This window comes from Lissotriton helveticus, chromosome 7, assembly GCF_964261635.1.
Source record: "Lissotriton helveticus chromosome 7, aLisHel1.1, whole genome shotgun sequence".
Classification (NCBI taxonomy): Eukaryota; Metazoa; Chordata; class Amphibia; order Caudata; family Salamandridae; genus Lissotriton; species Lissotriton helveticus.
The window spans coordinates 593234157-593256576 of NC_136068.1; the positions used below are offsets into that span (position 1 = coordinate 593234157).

At 47.2% G+C, this 22420-nt stretch overlaps 1 protein-coding gene across 5 annotated transcripts in view; it reads left to right on the forward strand.

The window, feature by feature from the left end:
* Nucleotides 1-22420, forward strand: part of GRK6 (G protein-coupled receptor kinase 6) — a 697925-nt gene that overhangs the window by 227489 nt on the left and 448016 nt on the right. For all 5 annotated transcript variants that reach the window (XM_078652756.1, XM_078652755.1, XM_078652753.1 and 2 more), the window contains exon 9: nucleotides 625-815. In XM_078652756.1, coding sequence (XP_078508882.1) covers nucleotides 625-815 — 191 coding nt within the window. The remainder of the gene's footprint in view (nucleotides 1-624; nucleotides 816-22420) is intronic.

Here is a 22420-nt window from a genome sequence, read left to right on the forward strand (position 1 = left end):
GGAAACTACACAACATTATACTGGTTTGCAGAACTTGTTCTTTCTTCCATAGGATGACATTGCAGAAATCAATTACACTGTGTCCACTTTTTAAAGTGAAAAGAATTTATATTTAAGAACGTTCTTACCTGAAAGATTTTTCTTTGATGCCTAAACATATATAAAGATACTTGCTATTTTTATAAGTTGGTGTGGATCTCCTTCTTGAGTCGTATGTCATTTATTAATCATTGTGTTTATCTGCAAATGTCTTCCACTCATATGTGTTCAACCTGAGGATGCTCGCCCACACTACCCCTTAATAGAGCACTTTGGGATTGCATAGTAAACCCCGGTCCACTCATAAAGGAACCCCTGGACTCTTTACACGATATATCAGATTTTTGATATATCAGATAAAGAGCCAGCTTCCTAAAGTGACATTGGGGATTAAATGTTGTTACAAATGCTTTCGTGCTTCTCTAAGGTTTTCTGTTGTGTGTATTACCATTCTAGATGCACAGTATAACCCCCCCTCAGTGAACTCCTGAGGCGATAATGTTTTCAGCGGTTTTCTTTGGTGGATTATACAGCTTCTACTTCAGTTGTGTATTAACTCCGTTCCTACCTATTGCCTTTTTACAGGTGAGTTTGGCTTATGCATACGAGACTAAAGACGCTATCTGCTTGGTGCTCACGCTCATGAATGGAGGTGATCTCAAGTTCCACATCTACCACATGGGTGAGGCCGGATTTGAGGAAAAGAGGGCTGTATTCTACGCTGCTGAAATCTGCTGTGGCCTGCAAGATCTGCACCAGGAGAGGATAGTGTACAGGTAAATATTGTCACCCAGCATGACCTAAAATGAAGTGCATGTCATGTAGTCATCCCACGAAAGTAGAATAGATGATCCTGAAAATGTAGTCCTACCAAGTCAAAGGTAATGTTCAAAGGTAATGAAGTCCTAAAAGTCCTATGAGACCGGAGTAGCTCGCACAGGTAATACTGGACTATCCAAGCTACTATAACTACCATGGTGCTTACCGGTAATGCACTGCTCACACACTCTTAAGACTGAAGTCTAGCTCGTAGTTAATAACTGTTCCTCTAGTCCAAACAAATAAAAGATTAATACGGATGTCCAGCTTTCCTAAGGAGACAGTCCTTGATTTAGTCTGCACTGCACAACAAGTGGAAATATGTTATATTGTAGAACCCGGTCGATGCTTGACCTGGTGAAGTAAATGGTAATTTGTAGTAGTTACAGAGTTGTGTGATGGGAGTTTGCATTAAGTCTTAATATGTGTAGTAAAGACGATGCAGGTGAATGGATGTCCCACAGAGTCCATTTGAGCTTTAAAGTTGCAAGGGCCCATCTAAATGTATTTTCCTATTGCATGCCATGGTGCGGCAATCCTCCTTTACCTAACCGGTTTGGACCTTGATAGTTATGGTGCTCAATTCCTACATTTGGCAGGTAACACAATGTGATTTTAGTCAACATCGCTATAAGGGCAGGGTATTTAGTCCCATGCTTAGAATGAGGAAAGAAAAAGAACAAGTCCCAATATGGAAAGTGATATTGACTAAAAGCCAGGACAACAGGTGTTGTACATATCATGGAACTACGTAGTAATCTATGCTGCAGTGCCTAAATGCACTTCCAGATATTCATTGTCTGGGCAAAATCCCTTTGTTGGAATGTAAAGTAGATGATGCTACATTAGCTGCACCATGAACATTAATAACACACAGCGTTGTGCTCGAAACATCTTGATTTCTCTTGGATGCAGGGAAACCCTTGGGTAGCTGAGCGCCTTATAAAATTAAATAACATAACATGCCCTTTAACATTTAAATGCAGAACCCCTTATTGGTCCTCTAAGTGTTGGAATTGCTGCTTCTAACTGCTGATTCTGAAATATCCTTAGGTCGCATATATGATGCGCTTGAATTTTGATATCTCCCGAAGATGACGTTACAAACCAGTGTATCGGGTTGATAAGCCATTGACCTCTTCACAGTCAAACTAAGGGATTTCTCCAGATATGAAATATCCGAGTCTGTTTTAAAACTTGCAAATACTGTTTTTGTTGTTTTTTTATTTTAAGAGTACTTCCTTGTTCAGTTGTTTATTTTTGTATCTACACACTTTCCACTATCACTTTTTTCAGTGAGAGATAACTTAAGAGCGCTTAATACTACTTGAGATACTGTAGAAATCTAAATAAAACCGTTTTCTAGATTTTTTGTGGCATATTGTGTCTGTGGTCTATTGTTACATTAGCCAGTCTGCATGAAGCACTTCATTTCACCACATGGGTGTGCTATGCCGTCAACCGGAAGCAAATTGGCCACTACTATCTTGTGCATCAGCTTGATCCTTGTAATGTACCTATGCAGGATATCATTTTCTACCTTTTTACTTTTACAAAAGGCAGGATTGGTATATATCTCTATACACCTCTACCTGGCAGCAGTAGCTGCATACATACAGAACAGCGAATGTTCTTCCCTTTTTAGAATTCCAGTATTAAAGTTTTTAAGGAGGGTCTTAAAAGGGTCGTACACCTTAGATTGACCCCAGCACATGCCTACAATTTGAATGCAGTTCTCACTAGATTTATCGGACCACATTTTTAAACTTTCATTTGGCAGTTTTTCAGTTCCCTTCTTAGAAAGTAGCCTTCTTGGGAGCTATTACGTCTTTAAGACGTGTTGCATATTTTCAGACACTTACTATTCAGGAGTCCTTTATTCATGTGCATAAGGACAGAGTGGTCCTTTGTCATAATCCAACGTTTTTACCCAAAGTAGTTTCTCTTTGAATCGGTCAATCAAGTTGCCAGTTTGATTCCCACAGCCGGATTCGGTTGTGGAGAGGGCTTTCCAAACACTAGACACGAACGAGCACTCCATGTATTGAAAAAACTAAATTGTTCCCTAACAACACAACTTTTTCTTGGTCATGCAAAATCATACTGAGGTGAGGCAATTTCCAAAGCAGGTGTTGCAGGATGGATTGTCAGGTGCTTTCAAATCTCTTAAAGTAAGGTGAAGAGAATCCTTGCAGTACCTCCTAGAGAAGACTCTACAAATATGAATGTGGCTACCATTCTTGGGCAAACTCACTTTAGCTCACATATGTAAGGCAGCAACATGGTAGAGCACTGCATATGTTTACAAATCATTACTTTGTGGACATATTAGCACAAGTATTAAGAACTTTATTTCAAACATATGCCTCATAAGCCTACTGGTTACTGCAGGGGAGATGCTGCTTTGTAGCAGATGCAAAACATGCTGCATCTACAGCCACACATGCTACTAATGGAATACGTTATTTACCATACAAACATGTGTTTGTAGCATGTGGTTGTAGCTGTAGAATCATATCCTCCCTCCCACCTCCCCACAAGTGGGCAATGACAGCATGTGTTTTTCTGTCCTTAATTTGCTACAATGCACAGGACACACATTGTTTTACTTTGATGCTGCACTTCTTTCTCACCACTGTATGGAAAGCAATCTAATGGTAGAGTCGGGCCCCATTCCTTTTGTGGGCTTACAGAGTAACACTACAACCTGTGAATCAAAACTTCTTTGAAGGAAAACAACTTGCAATATCTGGACATAATACTCGATGGCAGGAGTAAGTATAGCATGTGAATCTACATTGCTACACCCTACACACTGATGCTTAGAGGTTAAGTAACATTCCTTCCAGGCACCTTACCTCATGTCGTGTTTCGCCCCCTATTGGCGAGTTGCGCCGGGGCTTTCTCAAGGCTATTTATACAAGTGCAGCGTATAATGCAGCTGTTTTCATATTTTCAAATATCCAAAGACAAGAGTTTCAATACTCGCAGGATAACATTCTTCTGTAAGTTAGCAGAAGTTTTTCAAGGTGAAAAATGCAGTTAGGTCCCTGCTCGCGGCTCACAGCATTCAGTACGTACATGGGTTGAATCCCGTTGACTTTAGCTGTAAGCACATTTTTGTGCATCCACTTTTCAATTTATTCAGAAAGGAAATCAGGTGCTTGGCTTCTGTGGGGAAAGTTTGCCAGAATTTGACCACATCCTTGAGATTGATGAGGTTCTGGGTTCGAAAGAGTCAAAATGACCATGCATTTTTAGTCACTGTAACCTTTATCTGATCTGCTTCTAATATTTATATAACTCGTTCAGTAAAGCTAAGGATTCACCAGATCTTTCAACTGGATTTATAATTGGATCACAATAAACAATAAACTGCTATTTCTGACTCCAGCATTTCAAATTGAATCCCAGTGCATGGCACATGCATCTAGACTTGGCTTTCCTTGGGATTTCTCACTTTATCTGACATGGAAAAGCGGACAATAAAACAAAGTGAGAGGTCCATCTTGAGAAAGAAGTTTATCCCAAAATCCACATCCGGTCTCCTTTAAGCTGCTGGTTTATTAGGTCTCGCCTGGCGTTAACAGCGCGCTTGCGCTGCTCTCGCCATGCAAGCGCCTTTTTGGAATCAATACGGATTCCAGATGTGCACGTGGACGGACAGAAGATGTGCACGAGGGGACTAGATGCTTTACTCGCGGCGTGAGAAAAACGCACTATATTTTTCACGCTGGCGACAGCTTGTCTTCTCTCTTCTTTGCTCCTTCCCGCCTTCTTTCTGGTCGCTGCCAGCCTGCCTGCTCTTTTTTCGCTGTCTCGTTTTTTCTCGCCCTCTGCCTCCTATTTCTCCTCTTTTCTGTCATTTTCGTCTCTTTCTGTCTCCGTATCCCCTTTTCTCTCATTGTTTTCTTTCTAGTTTCCAGCGTCTCCTTTCGGTCTCATTGTCCTCTCCCTCCTTTCTCTGTCTCCCTTCTCAACCTCTTTCCTCTCCCCCTTCATTTATTTCAATCTCCATATCTCTCCTCCTCACCTCAATCTTCTCTGTTTTATTCATCCACCCTCTCTTACACAAACAGACGCGCGCAGAAGTCCTACTCCGTTATATTTTACACTTCTGCTGAGTACTAATTTAGTTCGCACAAATACTTGTTTTTAACGCCACAATGAGAAAAGGCGAACTTTGGGTTTGTTACTGCTCAGGCCGTTTCGTTCAGCAGGGCCACGGGAGGGCCTTCTGAGTCAGTTCTCAGCAATAGTCTGCTTTTGAGATTCATTGTTGAGCACTAACCCCCTGCTGTGACAAATCCTGCAGCTGATGCAAGTTATTATGGCTTCTGGGCCAAAGTAGGTGTGCACGCACAGTAATACACACACAAGCCACCGGATATCCATCGCAGGAGTCAAGAAGTACACAGAAGCAAGAATACTCGCAAGAGGAGCTTTGTGACATACAGGGGGGGAACTGTTCACATGCCATGTTTTTTTTTTTTTTTTTAGCTTCATCTCCCAAATTATCCACCTCAGTCATCCCTACTCTGTGGCGGTGGGGTGGGGAGAATGGGGATGGAGGGTGATGCAAGCCTTCCCCTTTCTGACAAAAAGCGTCCCTTGTAGCTTGTACCGTATCTTGCCACTCCTAGAAACGTGCAACGTAAGTAGAGTGCATTCTGTTAATCACGTGCGTGCAGACTAGTCGTAGCTGAGCAGCATCTAACGATGTTCTTCAAAGGTGCAATGTGCTGAAGCTGGGGGTCTGAGAGGCAATGACATGCAAGCATGGCTAATGTAGCGTGTTTTCTGAGAGTTGTCACGAGATGCGGGTCACAATGTCTGTGGTAGCATTTTTTTTAGGTTTTTTTCTTTTCATTCCTGTATATCCCTAACTGGACCCAAAGATATTGGAGCCTTTACATGAGCACCAGTGCCTTACACAAGGACACATTCATTTTTTTGTAGGGATGGGAGATCAGTTGATTTGCCCAGAATCACAGATGTTAAGCCAATGCGAACCTCGGAACCAGAGACCGATTTACTGCCAAAGCACACAAGCGTAAGGGGCTGTGCAGTGCTAGCCTGTAAGATCGTATGTTTGCATGCTTTATCTCCCTGGTCCGTGGACCCGGAATTAACATGTACTGGTTTTGCTCTTACATTGTGTTTTGGGCAGAGCACCCCTCGACGACTGCATCATATTTCAAAGAAGGACTTTCGTTCCGTGATATCCCTTTAATGCACTCTCTCAATCACAAGGCGGGGCCGACCTGCTCGAGGGCTGCGATCATGCGAAAACCCTCGCTTCAGCCAATCACGTGGCCGCCTAGACAGCCACGCAAAGGGATTCGTGAGCTGCAGGACGGCGCGTGGGACACCTGTACAAACGGTTTGCGCTCGAGACGAAATTTGAGAAGACGTTTCTGCAGGAGCGTTTGAGAAGTATGAGTTCATGCAGCAGTGTAACCAATATTCGGCGCTCATACCTAACTTTTCACATCGGCTGTGATGCGCTCATCTGCGATACTCTTTAGCAAAGCAGAAAGTGTTAACATCGTTGTCAGTTATTTAATGTGGTAACTACCTTTCAAGACTAAGCACGTACAGCCTTGGCATCCACGCACCAGACGCCGCTATGTTCTGTGACTTAAACATCATTGCAACCGATAGATTATTTTATTAAGTGGTAAGCCACCAAAGTCACCTTTCACATGTTGGAGTCTGTCTGAAACCACGTGTTAGCATTTGGGAACGGGAAATGGTGAGATTTAAACAACAAGCATCAAAACGCACTAGGCCTCGCTTTTCATTAAGTTAAAGCCATTTGCTTTGCTATACAATACCATTAGCAAAGCAAATGGCTGTAACTTAATAAAAGGCGGGACCAATTGCATTTTCAATGCTTGTTTACTGTTGTGGTGGAAATTGCTGAAGCTGCTAGAAAGGTCTTGGCTGCTGGAGGCTGAGAGGACATCATCTTTCAGAAGCTTTCTATTTGAGCCAACTTTTGCAGGAGATAAGAACCATGATGCTACAAATACATATGACATTTCTAAAATAAAGTTATAAAGGTATACACTCTTACTGTTTTCGGAATTCAGATTTTAATTTGATCACAGAGTAGGGGACAATTTGGTACAGAATTAATTATTGATATTGTCGCTGTGCCAGATTTTTCCTTCTCACTCTGAAATGAGACTGTATGTTCGAGGCATAGGAGCTGTAGCATAGATCGCCATCTGGTGTTGGTTCTGGATGTTTGCACTTTGTTTTTGTTTGAAGAAGTCTTGTAATCACAAAGTAGGTGACTCCTCCTTTCGGTGATAGTGCGCTTGGGCATCGGCTCCATCCTTAGATAGTTTTTTTCCGCCATCGGGTTCGGATGTGTATTGCTGCGCTCCGGTTCGGTACCGTTTCGGACCCCTTTGACGCACAATCCACTTTCCTTGATGGTATTGTTATTGATCGTGGTTCCTCATTCGACGTGCATCGTCTCACTTCGAAAAACTTTCTATTGGACTCCATTCAAGCTATGTCCCGGGTGTCGTGCTAAATTTCCACGCACCGACTTGCATGAAGTGTGCAACCTCTGCTTGTCCCCAGAACACGACGAGAAGGACTTCGACGCGTGTCTATCATTCCGATTTAAAAAGACACTTTGCGATCATCGGGCTCGACGCCACGAGATGCAACATCAGAGCGACGCTTTTCCGGACTTCTTCAGCAAAGATGCCGAGACACAACACCCAGCTCAAGAGCCAGAGAAAGAAGAGCAGATCTCCGAGGCCGACTCCGACATGGAAGAAGACCTCACTGGGAGTCAGCGTGCTATGAGTACAGATTCCTCTGTGCCCATTCCACATGAGACAATGGCTCCGGTCCCTCCTTCGTCCTCGGGTTCAGGTCTGCACTGACAAAAAGTTTCCGATGCCCCGCTCTCCGGCCCGGCTCCGAAACAAAAAGAGAAGCCTTCTGGCTCTGGCTTGAGCCAGCACCAATCTAGTGCCAAACCGACACCTTCAGCACCAAGACATAAGACCAAGCATCTAGCGGTCAACATACCTTTGGGCCAAAGATTCCACCTTCGACACCGAAAGGCTCGGACCCGAAACGATCCAAGGCCAAAGACTCCGCTGAAATCCCCCAAGGCCAAAGACTCTGAGCCAAAACCCTCCAAGGTAAAATACTCTGAGCCGAAACTTTCGACGCCCAAATGCAAGGAGCCGAAAACTTCGGCGCCAAAATCACCACTTAAAGAGAAAGCCACTCTCCCCAAAGAGTTTCCGTCCAATGAGCCAACTTTGGACCCGAAACAGAAAAAGTTGGTGATAAACCCTAAAACAGGACATATTCAGTCAACCCTTCCAAAAAAAATGAAAACTGACCTTCCAGAGGAATATGATATCCCTCTTAAGAAGAAGAATGTAGGTACTAACCCTACTCCTCCTTATATTCCGCCTCCTTCTCCTCCTAATCCTAACTTGGTTATTACACCATTAAATTCACCACCAACACCAATTACACCTGACCCACAGGATGAAGGGGATGGGGATGAGGATCAGGACACTGATGCTTGGGAGGATTACCACACAGATACAGATAATGACCCTGATTTGTATCCCTCCAGACCCTCCCCACCTGATGAGAACATTGGCTATCTCGAGCTCCTTAACAGGGCTGCTCATTATCATGGAGTAGAGCTTCATAAAGAGCCTTTAGAAGAGGATTTCCTCTTTAAGACACTTTCTTCCTCACAAAGAACTACTCATACCTTGCCAATGCTGAAAGGCATATCTGATCGAGACTACAAGCCGCAGATTCCTTAACATAGAATTATCCCCAGGCGTGAGACTGGATCCGGAAAATCTTTTGCCTCCGCATCTCTGCGTGCTGGGGGATGGCACCATGTGACTCTGACATCGTCCCCGTACATGACGTCACATAAGTCCCATCCCGGCGCTGAGATCCGTTTTCTTCTTTTCCGCGTGCAACATGGATCCGCATTGTGTTACCATGGCCTGTTCAGGCCTTCTTTTAACGCTTGGCGTTGAGAACAGTGTGCAAATGCCTTCGGGTTTCAAGACGTGTGCTTCTTGTACGCATCCGATGACTGCGACAGACCCACACCCTATATGTATGTGGTGTTTGGGCGAGCACCATGATTCCACGCACTGCGATGCTTGTCAGCATCCTAAGCCGAAGTCCCGGTGGGAGCGCTGGATGAAATTGCTTTCGGCCCGCTTGTCCAGAATGTCCATCCCCTACATTGGAAGGGTCCAGAAGCCGCAGATTCCGGCCACGGCATCGCCCCTCTCAGAGGCCACACGGGCGTCACTCGCCCACCGGTATGTTCTTCAGTTTGTTACCGAGGCCTTGTCCTCGTTCTGCTGAGGGCGCGGGTTCATCCCGGGACGTGCACCCTCGCCCGTCGCCACCCTATCTGCAATTTTCTGGCATTGGGGCGACTAGGGCCGAAATGGAGGCCAACGTTATGGTTCTGCCGGCTTCTTTGGGCCACCCTCCTCTTCCTGAGACATCAGTGGATCCCCGCCATGCGCAGGGCCTTCCTCGGACTCGCCGGAGCCTTCGGTCCCGGCGCCGACTAAGTCTGCTTCAGGTCTTGGAGGTGTGGTGTTGTCGAGGTGCGGCCCTACGGGGTTCCCCTCTTCAATCTACGGCACCCCTGCCTCGCCGCAAAGCTCCGCGGGGCTTCATGTGGTGTCGCAGGAGGTCGCCGGGACTCACAGTTCATCCCCGAGTCCCTATTGGTACTCTGGGCAGGCGGCTGTCTTACCAGAGACTGAGCCGACGCCTTTCCAGCGCCGGTGGCTTTCCTCCCCGGCCCTGGCGGCGCCGCGGTTGGAGGCAGGGACCCGGGGCGCCACCCTGAGTCCCTCTCGGTCCTCGACACAAGCGCTTGCTTCGTTGCAGGTCGAGCTAGTGCCTTTTCGGTGCCATTCAGTAGCCGTTTTGGCTCCGACCCCTCCCCTTTCTCCTTTGCAGCACGTGGTGGCGGAGGTCAACTCTGTGCCTCTGGGGGCCGTTCTGGCGCCAGTCGAGGACACAATGGTGCCCATGGCAGACTCCACGGCGCCGTCCCGGCGTTGAGTCGTCGACTCGTCCCCGGAGGTCACTTCCTCTCCGGAAGTTTGTCATCTCCTAGTCTCTTCTTCACCGGAGACTGGACGCCACATCGTTGCTTTTTCCCCGGCATCTTCCAGGGCGGGCTCTATGCCGTCTCCACGGCCGTGGTCCCCGGACTCTTTCTTCTGCACCTCGCTGGAGTCCCCACAGGCTACTCTGCCTTCTCCGGAGACCCCTCGGGCCCCTCACTTGTTCATGGGTCTTCCATCCTTCAGGGTCTGGCCGTTCCCTCCTCCAGCTGGGCTCAGGGACGGGCGGCTTAGTTTGCAGCCTTCGCCCACAGACGAGTTGCTCTCTCCCCAGCGACTCCCTACGGAGGCTGGTGTGGCTTTTGTCCGTGCCATTTCTACGGCCGCAGGTATTTTGCGAATGGGCGCCCCTGTCACTCCAATCCCTACGGACCATTTATTGGAGGTTCTCCACCAGGGCTCTGGTGGAGGGGAGCTGCTTCTTCCTTTTGAGGCTTCGCTCCACAACTCTCTTCTTGGGGCCTGGGGGCATCCTGCTACGGGAGATCCGGTGCCTCAGCCACTCCTCCATCGCCATGGTCCTGCTCTGAATGATCCAGTCTGCCTTTCTTCCCACCCTTCTGCCCAGGGCCCTGTCCTGCAGACTGCTTTCCCTTCCATTCCTTCGGTGTTGCTCTCTCTGTCACGAGAGGGCAGGTGGTTGGACTCCTGGGGGCGTAACATCTTCGCCTCCACTAGTGCTGCTTTGCGTGCGCTCAACTCTGTGTGTTGGCCGGCACCCTCCACCCTGTGGGATTCCGCGGAGTCCCTTTTGTCTCGCCCCTCACATGGGGTTGTCTGCGCTGCCCTGCGTCACCATACTAGATGGATGGGAATTAGCCGCATTTATTCTCCGTTCGGCCTTGAATGTTTCTGATTCTCTCGGCCGCACTATGGCGAGTTCGGTGGCTCTCCGCTGCCATGCTTGGTTGCAGGATGGTATCTTCCTGGAGAATATTAGGTAGCGTCTTGTTGACCTGCCTTTTGACGGGATTCTTCTATTTAACACCCATGCGGACTCCGCCACTCAGTGACTCCTTGCGGGGCTCCGTCTTCCTCTCCCTCCCTAAGATTTGGCTTGTCGGTCTTCAGGTACCTTCTGGGAGGCGTTTATCCCACCTTTTTCTTTGGGCCTATTGTTTCGGTTGGCCCATCCGTGTGTTTTGTGTGGCTTGGAGTGCCTTCAGGATCCTTAAGTTGGCCCATCTGTCTTGTTGGCTGCTGGTACAGCTCTTTGATTTTTGTGTGGTGGGTGTGTTTCTTGGCTGCTAGTGGAGCCGTATAGGTCCTCAGGTTGGACCATCCATGGAATTCTTTTTGGCTGATTGGTAAGCCATCTGTGGTGCTACCCACAGGTTCCGTATGCTCTTGTCCTCTGCTGTGGGGGATTTTTTCCCTAAAAGGTGTTCCCATGTTTCGTTGGGATGTGTCATACCCTAGGTGGGGTACTTGTAGGCTATTGTATCGCTCTGTGATAAGTTGGGCAAGTGTGGATACCCTTTCGGTTCCTCGCTTTTCCTGGTGTCACTGTATACCGCTTGGTGTGGTCCCCTTTTTTCTTCTGTCTCAGTGCAGCTTGCGTTGCTCCAGATCTTGTCTTGCTCAGTATCCGATGGTGTTTCCATCCCTCGTCTACAGCGCTTTCCGCTTCGGCATCTGGAGCACCTGGACCGGCTTGTTGTGCCATCTACGGTGTTGTCGTGGTGGTTCCGCCTCGGTTCCGGCGCTTCGGTCTGGTCCTCTGCCTTGTGTTCCACGGGGGACTGAGTTTTCCCTAGTTTTCTCCTGTCTTCTGGTTGATGGCGTTAGGCTTGTACTCCATATTTCTCTTCTAATCTTGTGGCCGGTCCCACTTCTTTTCGTGGGTTGGGTTGTGCCTCTGGGACACCCCTTTTCTGGGCCTTGTTCTGGGATTCTCTTGCTTCTGTCTTGTATTGCATTCGGCTTGTCCTGGGCACACTACTTCTTAGTATGTACCGGTTGCCTGCTGAGCATGTATACTCGTTCTGGTCCACCTCCTTGGGCCTCGGTGAGTATTCGTGGGCTCCTGTCCGCTGCTCTGCTGGAGCTTGCATGACTGGGTCTTCTGCTCACGTCTGCGCTACTCGGCTGTGGGACCGTTCCTGCCTTGTCCGCTGCCTCTGGGCTGGTGCCGGTTCCGCTGTCTCCTTCGCTGTTTGTGTGTTCTCCGGCAGCGCGCTCTGCCCCCATTTCCACCTCTGCCTCTTGGGCTTGCGGGTGGTTCTTTTCTTCTCTTGGTGCCGTCGGTCCCTCTGGGGTTTCTGACAAAAGCTCTTGCCCCCCGGGTAGGCTTTGGTATCCTGACCTTCCCTTCTCCTTCTCCTTGTTCTTGCTTATCTCTGCTTGGTGGAGGCTGGGCAGTCCTCCCTGTCCCTGTGATGCATCCCTTGTTGGGGCTCTGTGTTCTTCCAAGCCGGTGAGGTTGTCTCGCAGACCCTCCTCCCATCTGGGTATGGCTAGGGTATCTATTTATGTAGTCTCCATCAGATGTACAAGTTACTTACCTTTGGTAACGAGGTATCTGGTAGAGAAGATTCTAACAGCAGATTCCTTCATGACCCGCCCTTCCTCTCTGTTCTGCGAGGACCTTCAGCTTGGTCTTCTGCACTAGCCTCCCCCTGGGTGGCTTGTCTTCTGAGAGTGCCCTTCTTCTCTTCCTCCCTGGCAGGGTGCTTTGTTCTGTTTGTGTTTCCTTTCTAGTACTTAGACGGTAGGTTCATGTGTACTTCTGCAACCCTACACCCTGGTTATTTCAGTGTGGGGTCTACTTGTAATCTCGTCTCTTTTCCATTGCTTCAGGCGTCGGACTCCTCTGCAGGACTCTGGGTTGGGGTCTCTTGGCTGTGCCTTAGCCTCTTTAACTCCTTGCAGGGGGTGCAACACTCCTTGATGGTGTTGTCTTGCAGTGCCTTGTTGTTACTCGTCTGTTGGGCTTGTAGCTCCTTCACTGTTGTCGATAGTGGTTGCAGACTTTCTGGTGTCTGTCATGACATTTTTTCACTGCCTTTTCCGCACACTGTTCCCATACTCTCACAGTTTTGTTTTTGATGGCTCTGCGTTGCTGCGCGGAAAAGTTATCCGAAGAAAACTGATGTCAGCACGCTGGGGCGGGACTTATGTGACCTCGCTGACGTCACGTGATGCTGTCCCCCAGCGTGCAGAGATGTGGCAAAAGATTTTCCGGATCCAGTCTCACGCCTGGGGATAATTCTACGTTAAGGAATCTGCGGCTAGAATCTTCTCTACCAGATACATTGTTACCGAAGGTAAGTAACTTGTATGTTAAAACACACAGACGAGGTCTTTAAAGATCCTGTAAGGGCGAGAATAATCACACCTTGGAGTTTGACGTGGGGTTGCTGTATTTCCTGGTCAGTGGTTGGGGATTTGGATGACTGCAAGATGGGTAGAGCATTGTTGGTATTTGTACGGCTTAACTTGCAGAGATGCTCATGAACTTTCTGGGTTGCTGGGTAATGGTTCCTGGGTTGTCGAGTGGGGGCTGGGTGATGTCTACTAGCTGCTGGGTTGCTTGAAGGTTTGGCAGTATGGAGAGGGGGGGTAAACTCACCTGTATTACTTGGAATGTGCGGGGACTCAATCGGCCGCAAAAGACTAGACAGATGCTTGCGTTCCTGAATAGGCATGGTGCTCAGGTAGTCTTTCTTCAGGAAACGCACCTTCGGGGTAGGGCAGCTGAAATTGTGGGTAAGCAGTGGGCGGGAGTTCGGCTAGCTACGGCCTATTCCTCTTATGCACGTGGGGTGATAATCTTGATTAAGAGAAATGTACCATTTGAAATACTCCATGAGGAGATTGACCAGGACGGTAGGTATATCATTGTGCAGGGTAAATTGTGCGGTACACTGGTCACCCTTCTTAATGTGTACGGGCCGAACGTCGATGATCCTGGATTCTATGTTGCTCTTTGGAACAAAATTTATATGCTTCCCCCGTCGGCTGTCCTCTGCGGAGGAGATTTGAATGTCACGTTGGATGTTGAATTGGACAAAAAACAGGATAGGCACTGCGTGAGAAAGAAGGCTGCGGATGTGGTATGTGAGGGTATGCGAGGGCTAAAGTTGTTGATGTCTGGAGATTGAGACATCCGAGCAGACGAGAGGGAACGTGTTACACGTCGGCGCATGATACGTGGTCGAGATTGGATTACTGGCTAGCGACTCGTGATGTAAGTGGATGGGTGTTGGATGTGGAACATCTGCCTCGCACTATCTCCGATCATGCGCCTGTTCGACTGGTGCTGCAGTTGCCGACGCATGCGCCAGCTCCTTTTACTTGGCGTCTCTCCCCTGGTGTATTGTCTGATCAGGTACTGCGTGAACGACTGCGTCAGATCATTGAGGAATTTTTCGCGAATAATGTGGGGTCTGTTGATACTATCAGTACAGTGTGGGAGGCCTTTAAGGTGACTGTGAGAGGAGCGTGTATTGGTCTTAGATCAGGGGTGCTAACGTCAATTAGGGGTTCCATGTCCAGACTGGAAAACGAATTGTTAGTCCTGGAACGCCGGCTGGAGGAATGTTCGGAGGAAACATTATTGGCTGACATTAGATCGAAAGTCACTGAATATAACGAGCTGGCGGAGCAGGAGGTGAAATTCCTGTCCAAACACACTACAGCTAGATATTATGGTGAAGGGGGTAGGCCGGGGAAGGGTCTAGCGGACCGGGTGAGGGATCCCTGGGCGCGCCACTGCACTGTGCAGGAGATTGAAGATCGTGGGGATGTAGTGACTAGCACGGATGGTATTCTAGCCTGCTTCACGAAACACTACTCACAACTATATGAGCACAGGGACACGGCAGATGAGGAGGACATAAATAGGTATTTTGAGGACATCGCTTTGGTGTGGTTGTCCAGGGGACAGCAGGAATTCCTTATGCATCGTGTCACTGAGGAGGAGTTCAGAGAGGCAATAGCCGCTCTCCCGAATGGCAAGGCGGCTGGCACGGATGGTCTGCCCTCTGAATTCTATAAAGAATATGCAGATTTGTTGATACCGCACTTGGCGATGGTTCTAGAGGAGGCGTTTGACTGCGGCCAGCTGCCAACGACAATGAGAGAGGCACTACTAGTAGCGTTGCCAAAACCAGGAAAGCCCCTGAATAAATGCGATTCGTATCGCCCTCTTTCCCTCATGAATACTGATGTGAAAATAATAGCCAAAATTTTAGCCACAAGATTGCGCTTACTCCTCCCGGTCATGGTACTGCCGGATCAGTCGGGATTTGTTCCTCTCCGGTCCACTACTCACAATTTGAGGGCACTGTTTGCTGTGTTACATCTGCTTAAACCAGAGCTGGCTGCGGTGGCGGTCATGCTTGACGCTGCCAAGGCCTTCGATTCGGTGGCATGGAGATATATGATGGCCGTCCTGCACCGAATGGGGGTGCCCTTTTTTTTTTTACGTCGCTAGTGACTCTCCTGTATACAGAACCCATAGCGAGAGTGAGGGTCAATGGTCATGTCTCTTCCCCATTTCCGGTTCAGAGAGGAACAAGGCAGGGATGCCCTCTCTCGCCCTTGCTTTTTGCTATTGTGATGGAACCGCTGGCCTGTATATTACGGCAGAGGTATGCGGAAGGGGCGCTAAAGTTCCCTCTTAGGTCTTTAGCAGTGTCCATGTATGCTGATGACATGGTCCTATATATGCGAGAACCGGCAATGCACCTAGAAAACATACTGAGAGAGTTCATCAGGTTTGGTCGTCACTCCGGTCTGACCATCAACTGGGACAAATCTGTTGTGCTGCCCCTCACGGATGCCACCCGCCAGATTCACTTGGAATTCCCGTTGGAATGGGCGACAGAGTCGGTTCGGTATCTGGGCGTCTGGGTGCACAGGGACTGCCAAGAAATTATAAGGGCTAATTATGGAGTAGCCATCTCTAAGCTGGAGGATCAGGTGACGCGATGGACTCGTCTCCCTCTGACTCTAGCGGATCGGGTGTCTTTGATTAAAATGGTGGTACTACCGAAGTTCCTCTATCTCTTTGTCAACATACCTGTCCCACTGAAATCACACTTCTTTGCTAGGCTGCGCTCCCTACTAATTACGCTCACCTGGGCTGGTAAGAAGCCGCGTGTAACGTGGGAGGTATTAACCAAGCCATACGAACTGGGGGGCTTCGCTGTACCAGACATGAAGCTATATTATATATGTGCGCAAGCGCATTTCGCGACATACTGGATGTGTGCCCCTCCGTATACCCAGCATGTAGCGCTTGAGGCCAGCGCTGTTCAGCCGCGTCCCCTGAGGGCCATGATAGTTAATGACCATTCGGTGTTTGATAAGGGAGAGATTGACACGGTGAAATCCACGGCGACCGCCTGGAGGGAACTAGGCAGCCAGGTTGCCATTATATGCGCCTGCTATGCCGCTTCTCTATCACTCAGAAATTTCGGTGTCGGGCGAGATTGGAGGGCTGCAGGTTCTGCGGGAAGCTGGGCTACAAACTATGGGAGACCTCTTCCCTGGGGCCTCGTTTCTCTCGTTACAGGCCATGACAGCCCGCTCAACTAACGCGGCTATGTCTACCTTTACATACGTTAGGCTTCGGGCTGCTGTTTATGCTCTGTATCCTACATACCCGGAGGAACCGTTGACACTCGGGGCCTTACAATTGATTTACACCACTACGGACAGGGCTAAGTTGCTTTCTAAATTGTATCGGGCGGCACAGGAAGATGAGGGGGGTGGCGCGGTGCTAGCCAGGGCTCGATGGGACAGGAGCCTCCCAGAACCACTGAGTGATGAGGAATGGACCGAATGTTGTACTATGACTGGGGGATACGTGGTTAACGGCAATTTTCGTCTTCTTCATTATAAGTTTGTGCATCAGTGGTACTACACACCAGTGCAGCTGGTACGGTATGGCCTTCGAATGACTGCTCAATGTGTCCGATGCGGTGAGGATGACGCTGACTTTGTGCACCTGGCCTGGGGATGTTCGCGTGTGTATGACTTCTGGAGGGCGGTGACGGAGGCACTCACTGTCATGACATCGACTGAAGTTGCGTTGGATGTGCGCCTATGCCTCCTGGGAATAGCCTCTGGTGTATCAGCAAAGTCGAGACGTTTCATTGTACTGGCACTCCAATTAGCTAAACGGAGAGTGGCTATGGGGTGGGGGGGGGGGAGAGCACAAGATGTGCAACTGTGGCTGACTGACATGGCTTATTGCAGAGATCAACTGAATTGTTACTATGAGGGGCTACCAGCGAATGCGCGACCGCAGGATATCTGGGCTCCGTATACGCAATATATGCTTTCCTTAGCTGATACTGATAGCGACAGTAGTGTGAATGCCGGATTATCGGACGGAAGGGGTGAACCTGCGTGAGTGATACCTGCGAAAGAGAGTGTTGTAGGTCGTGCTTACCATGAGTAGACCACGGCCCTATCTAAGGGGTCCACATGGATCATGAGTGACTGGTGCGGTCCGGAAGCCATTTGTATACCTGCTACATTATGTACCAAGATGAGAGTACTTATCAATGTCTATATACCCTGTTTCTTAACCTCCTTGCCACTTGGGGGTTGTGAGTCTCTTTGACGTTATACCTACACGATTTGGAATGCTCACCAGGACCAGGACCGGGATTGAATAGGTGGGAGTTGGGGATTGTTGTTGCTTGAGTTTGGTTCAAAAAAACTGTAAAATGAGACCGAGATTCCATGAGGGCGATACGGCCACATACTTATGGTGTACGTTGAACATTGCAATTGGATAACCTGATGTGCCTTCACGTGCTGTGCCTATCCATGCTGTGTACTTACGCTAATGATGACTATTTCTGAGTTCAGCCTCCTTGGCTGGTACACTGGTTGCGGCCGGCCCTACCAGTGGGTTGTAGGCACACTGCTGTGTATATGTATAATGTGCAATACAGGTCTTACAAAAAAAAAAAAACATTTAAAAAAAAAGGTCAACTGCCCTTAGACTCTCTTGTAGTCTCCAATGCACGCAAGAGGGCTAACTCACAAGCCACAGGAGAGACCCCTCCTTCTGACAAAGAGTCCAAGCTTATTGATGCCATTAGGCAAAAGAAGAGCTGCACAGGCTGCAAACAACTGGCGTATTGCCAACGCCCAGGCGCTGCTAGCTCGTTATGACAGGGCTCATTACAATGAGCTAGAAAAACTCATGCAACATTTGCCTGACGAATATAAATCTAAGGCTAATGACCTTATTCAGGAAGGTAAACTCATTACCAACACCTCCATTAAATGTGAACTAAACGCAGCAGATACAGCATCTTGTGCAATTAACACAAGTGTACTATTACGCAGACACGCTTGGCTCAGAATTTCTGGATTTAAGCCGGAGATGCAAACCTCCATACTTAACCAACCCTTTGACAAAGAGCATCTTTTCGGCTGTTGATACCTTGCTGGAAAAGATGAAAAAAGACACTGAGATCACAAAGCCCATGGGGGCTTTACAGTTACCTGCCAGTAGAGGTTCTTTTTGCCGCTCATGGTGGCTCAAAAACTGTGTCCACTGTGAATGCCTCCTCCTCTTAGAAGGGCAACAACCAGTCCCCCTCGTCCAGAGGTTATTCTAGAGGAGGTTTTAGAGGAAACAATGGTAGGGGAAGAGGTAGAGGTAATTCCACATGCACTTCCCCCGCAAACACAGTGACTTCCCTCCGTTTCCCCCGATCATTCCACTCCTGTTGGGGGACATCTCTCCCAATTCCTACCTGTCTGAAATTCAATCACCTCAGACAAGTGGGTGCTACAAATTATCCAATATGATTACTGCCTGTCATGCAGCCACATCTCCGGACACCTGAGAGACCTTGTAGTGTAGTTCCTATTATCCCAATAGGCTCTGCGCATTGGAATAATACCTTCAATAGTATAGGCCTAGACCAGACGTTAACTAGGTCTACTACTGTCGATATTAGACTTAAAGTTTTGGGTTTGCCAGCTAGCTCAGAGTTCACTAGAAACTTTCTCGAATAGGCAAGGAGGAGTTGAACCTCCCTGGATAGACAAGAAGGGATTTAGTTTCTGACAACCATAGAACATGACAACTTTGCTCTCCCCTAATCAAGAGTGTATCTCGAGAGTCGTGTGAACAAAAGGCAATTTATTTTACTCAGTCAGTACGTGCATTCTTAGTCTCATCAGATTGTAGAGAAAAGGAAGAGACGGGCGTGTTCAATAAAAGATGTTATTTATTGATCAGTCTCTTTTCTCATACAAGAGAAATGGATCGATATTATTGCAATACTTATGGTTAAGTAAAGTGCATACATTAAAAGCAGAAGTATAACATAATACTGTAAAAACATTGATATGGTTTCTAAGCCATATGAAGGTTTAAAATGAATAAAATATATTACATACACATATACATTTGACTAATCGTACTCAACTGGTGTTTCTAACTACGCCTACCCCGTGTACCTGACCTAAGCCTAATACGTGGGCGGGAATAGAAAGTTACAGTTTAAGTTAAGTTTGTTTTTGCCAAGTGACTGACTAAAGAATTCTCTGCAAGGGGTTATTCAGTTCTGTACCTGGAATCTAGGATGGATGAGGGATGGTATCTCTCGTCTCTGGTCTCGATATTCCAGGCTGCCTGCGAGGGCTACCCGGAAGCGCCGGAGCTGGATTTTTCGGCAGGAGACATAGGCAGCTGTTCGTTCTCAGCGCGTCAAGAAGGCGGGGCTGCGCCAGCGGGGTCTGCTCTGGGCTTCGGCAAGTCTGGCTGCTCCGATCTCGTCACCACCGCGTGTGTTTGCATAGGGCAATATCGGTAATATTTATACCTTTAAGGTGCCGAGATTGACGTAAGGATGGACATAGATACGTCAATAAGGATGTCATACGACCAGGTCGTTAGCACATTCTTTTGCTGAAGTTCTCGGTGAAATCAAAACAATGGCCGCAGGGTTTTTCCCAGGTTGTCATAGGTTTGATTTGTTTTGAGAACTCCGTATGCCTTATCAGGGGCTGGAGGAATATCGCTTGTCTAATTAGATGGCAAGCGTTATGACCTAATCAGATAACACGTTCCTGTGCCGTAGTGTGGCTAACTTGTTAACCAGAATAGGGTCAGGAATAGGGGGATCGATACAGAACCTATAGGAATACATCACACCCACTCCACGCTAACTATGGACATATTTACTAATCTATGCATAATAAAACATACTATAGAGTATTGTGTATACCTTACCACCCCAAAATACATAAATGCATTTCGAAATTATCAAATATACGGAAAAAACAGTCATATGTAATATATGCACTCAAGCTGCAGAATATGCTAAAGTAATCACGCATATCTATACATTATCACTAATTTGTATATGAGAATTTACACATGAAATGGCTCTTAATACAGAAAAAAGGTTCGAGACCATTTCATCACAGAATAAAATATTTTATGAACATACCAGCGGGCAGCTAATGTTTATAAACTATCTAAAATTAGAAATCTTAGTTCTCTAAGAATAGTTCTTACTTTAAGCAGAAGATAAGTGTCCCGAAAAATATGCAAAAATATTTTGGGGCTGCTGGAAAAAATTGCTATCCGTGAACTGGAGGGAAAAATGTTCATGTGACTTTATTATTAAAGTTGAAGGCCAAATTCAGGGAACGCCGTGTACGAGCTTGCTCAAAAGTCTCTATTTCTGCTCTGGTGAGAACATCATATCATTTAGACTCTCGAAAAAGTTGTCAACAGCTTCCTGGGAGAGTTCCACTAACTCGGAAATAGGTGTAACCATGCATTTGTGCGCATGATTGTCTCCATTGACATTTTGATTTGGATTGCTGACAGAAGGTCGTACCTGATCGATGCTGCTTTCATCTTGAACTTCACTACCCCTTAATCGTAGTGGTGAAGCTTCCACGAATGCCGTCATCAGGATTGGTAGCCTTTGAGGGCAGCACAAAGCATGAGCCTTTGTTGGACTCAACAATGTTTCTGCATCCATTGGCGCATCCGATTGTAGCGTCAGACAGGTGTCTAACACGCATTCTTCTCCGCATAGCAGGCACCTTAATACAGGTAAAACACATCGTTGCCACATTGGTCGAAATGATAGAAACCAAGTCATGTTCAGGTCTCTAAGCCGGGATAGTCCCAGGATTTTTGATATCCGGTCCCGGTATCCAATGGCTAGGATTGTTTCTTCCCTTGTCGCAGGTGTTTTGTCTGTGACATGGTTTGCCATAACGAAATATAAGGACTAGGAATAGGATTCCTGCAATTAGTCCCAAAATGAGGGGAAGTCCGCCAAAAATCGAATGGACGAAATCTGAAAAAATACCCAGTATGGCTTTGAATGGTGTTAATGCCATCGAAAATACTGTCTTAAATACTCTTGAGACTCCACTGGTATCAGAAATATTTAAGATTTCATTCAGGATTTCTGCGAAATGTATGGGGGAATTAGTTGATAACAATGAATGTATCTCTGCAGTCGTCCTTGCGACTTGGAGATCATACGTTTCTTTTGATGACGTGAGCCTTGTCGGCGTCTGAAGAAGCACTGTTTTCATTCTGCTTAAAGTATCTATTCGAATAGAAGTAATTTTCAAGTTGGGCCATGCCCTTGCCTCCCGGTCTGGAAAGGAGCTGGGGAACAATAAGCGTCCACAGCACTTGACCTTCGCAGTCGTAGTTATGAGATAAGGAGTCCCGGGCATAAGACTACAACATCTGCGATCTACAATTAGAATGTAACTCCCATTATAGAGTTTTTGAAAGAATGGTTCTATTTCTGTTGCAGGTGCGCCTTTCTGGTGACATGAAAGGTTATTTGAGTTCCCTTCACAGGCTCCATGCAAACTAATTCCATTACACAGAAGTGTACCGCTTAGTGACATTGCACAATTATTGCCACTAAGAAACACTTTCTGTCCTTTATTACTGACACATGCATGTGAATAGGGCAAGTTCCATGTTGTTTTAATGTACCCCTTTCCCAGCTTTTCGTACATGCCAGCCTGTATATATTTTTGGCAGTATTGAAACCTGAAGGTTGATATTGGAATATTAATTATCCCATGTATTATCCATTCACTGACAGGTCGTTCTGACATTGTCACTGGTAATCTTTCGAGTTTCTCAATGCTCAGGATTGTATAATCAGCACCCTTTTGTGCCATACTGATTTGTCTATCAGTAAGGTTAAAGATATGGAATAGTGACGTTGTGTTGATTAAACGCCAAGGCACATAGCCTGAACGCAGATTTTGTAACGTCCAGCCAAGCTGTACAATAGAACGCAATTGAGACTGACCGTGTTGTAGCAACAGTAAGTCTTGCGATAATATGTCGATTGCTGAAGACACAATGCTGTCCAAAGAAAAAATTCTTGAGGACAGTCATTAACCCATTGTCCACTACA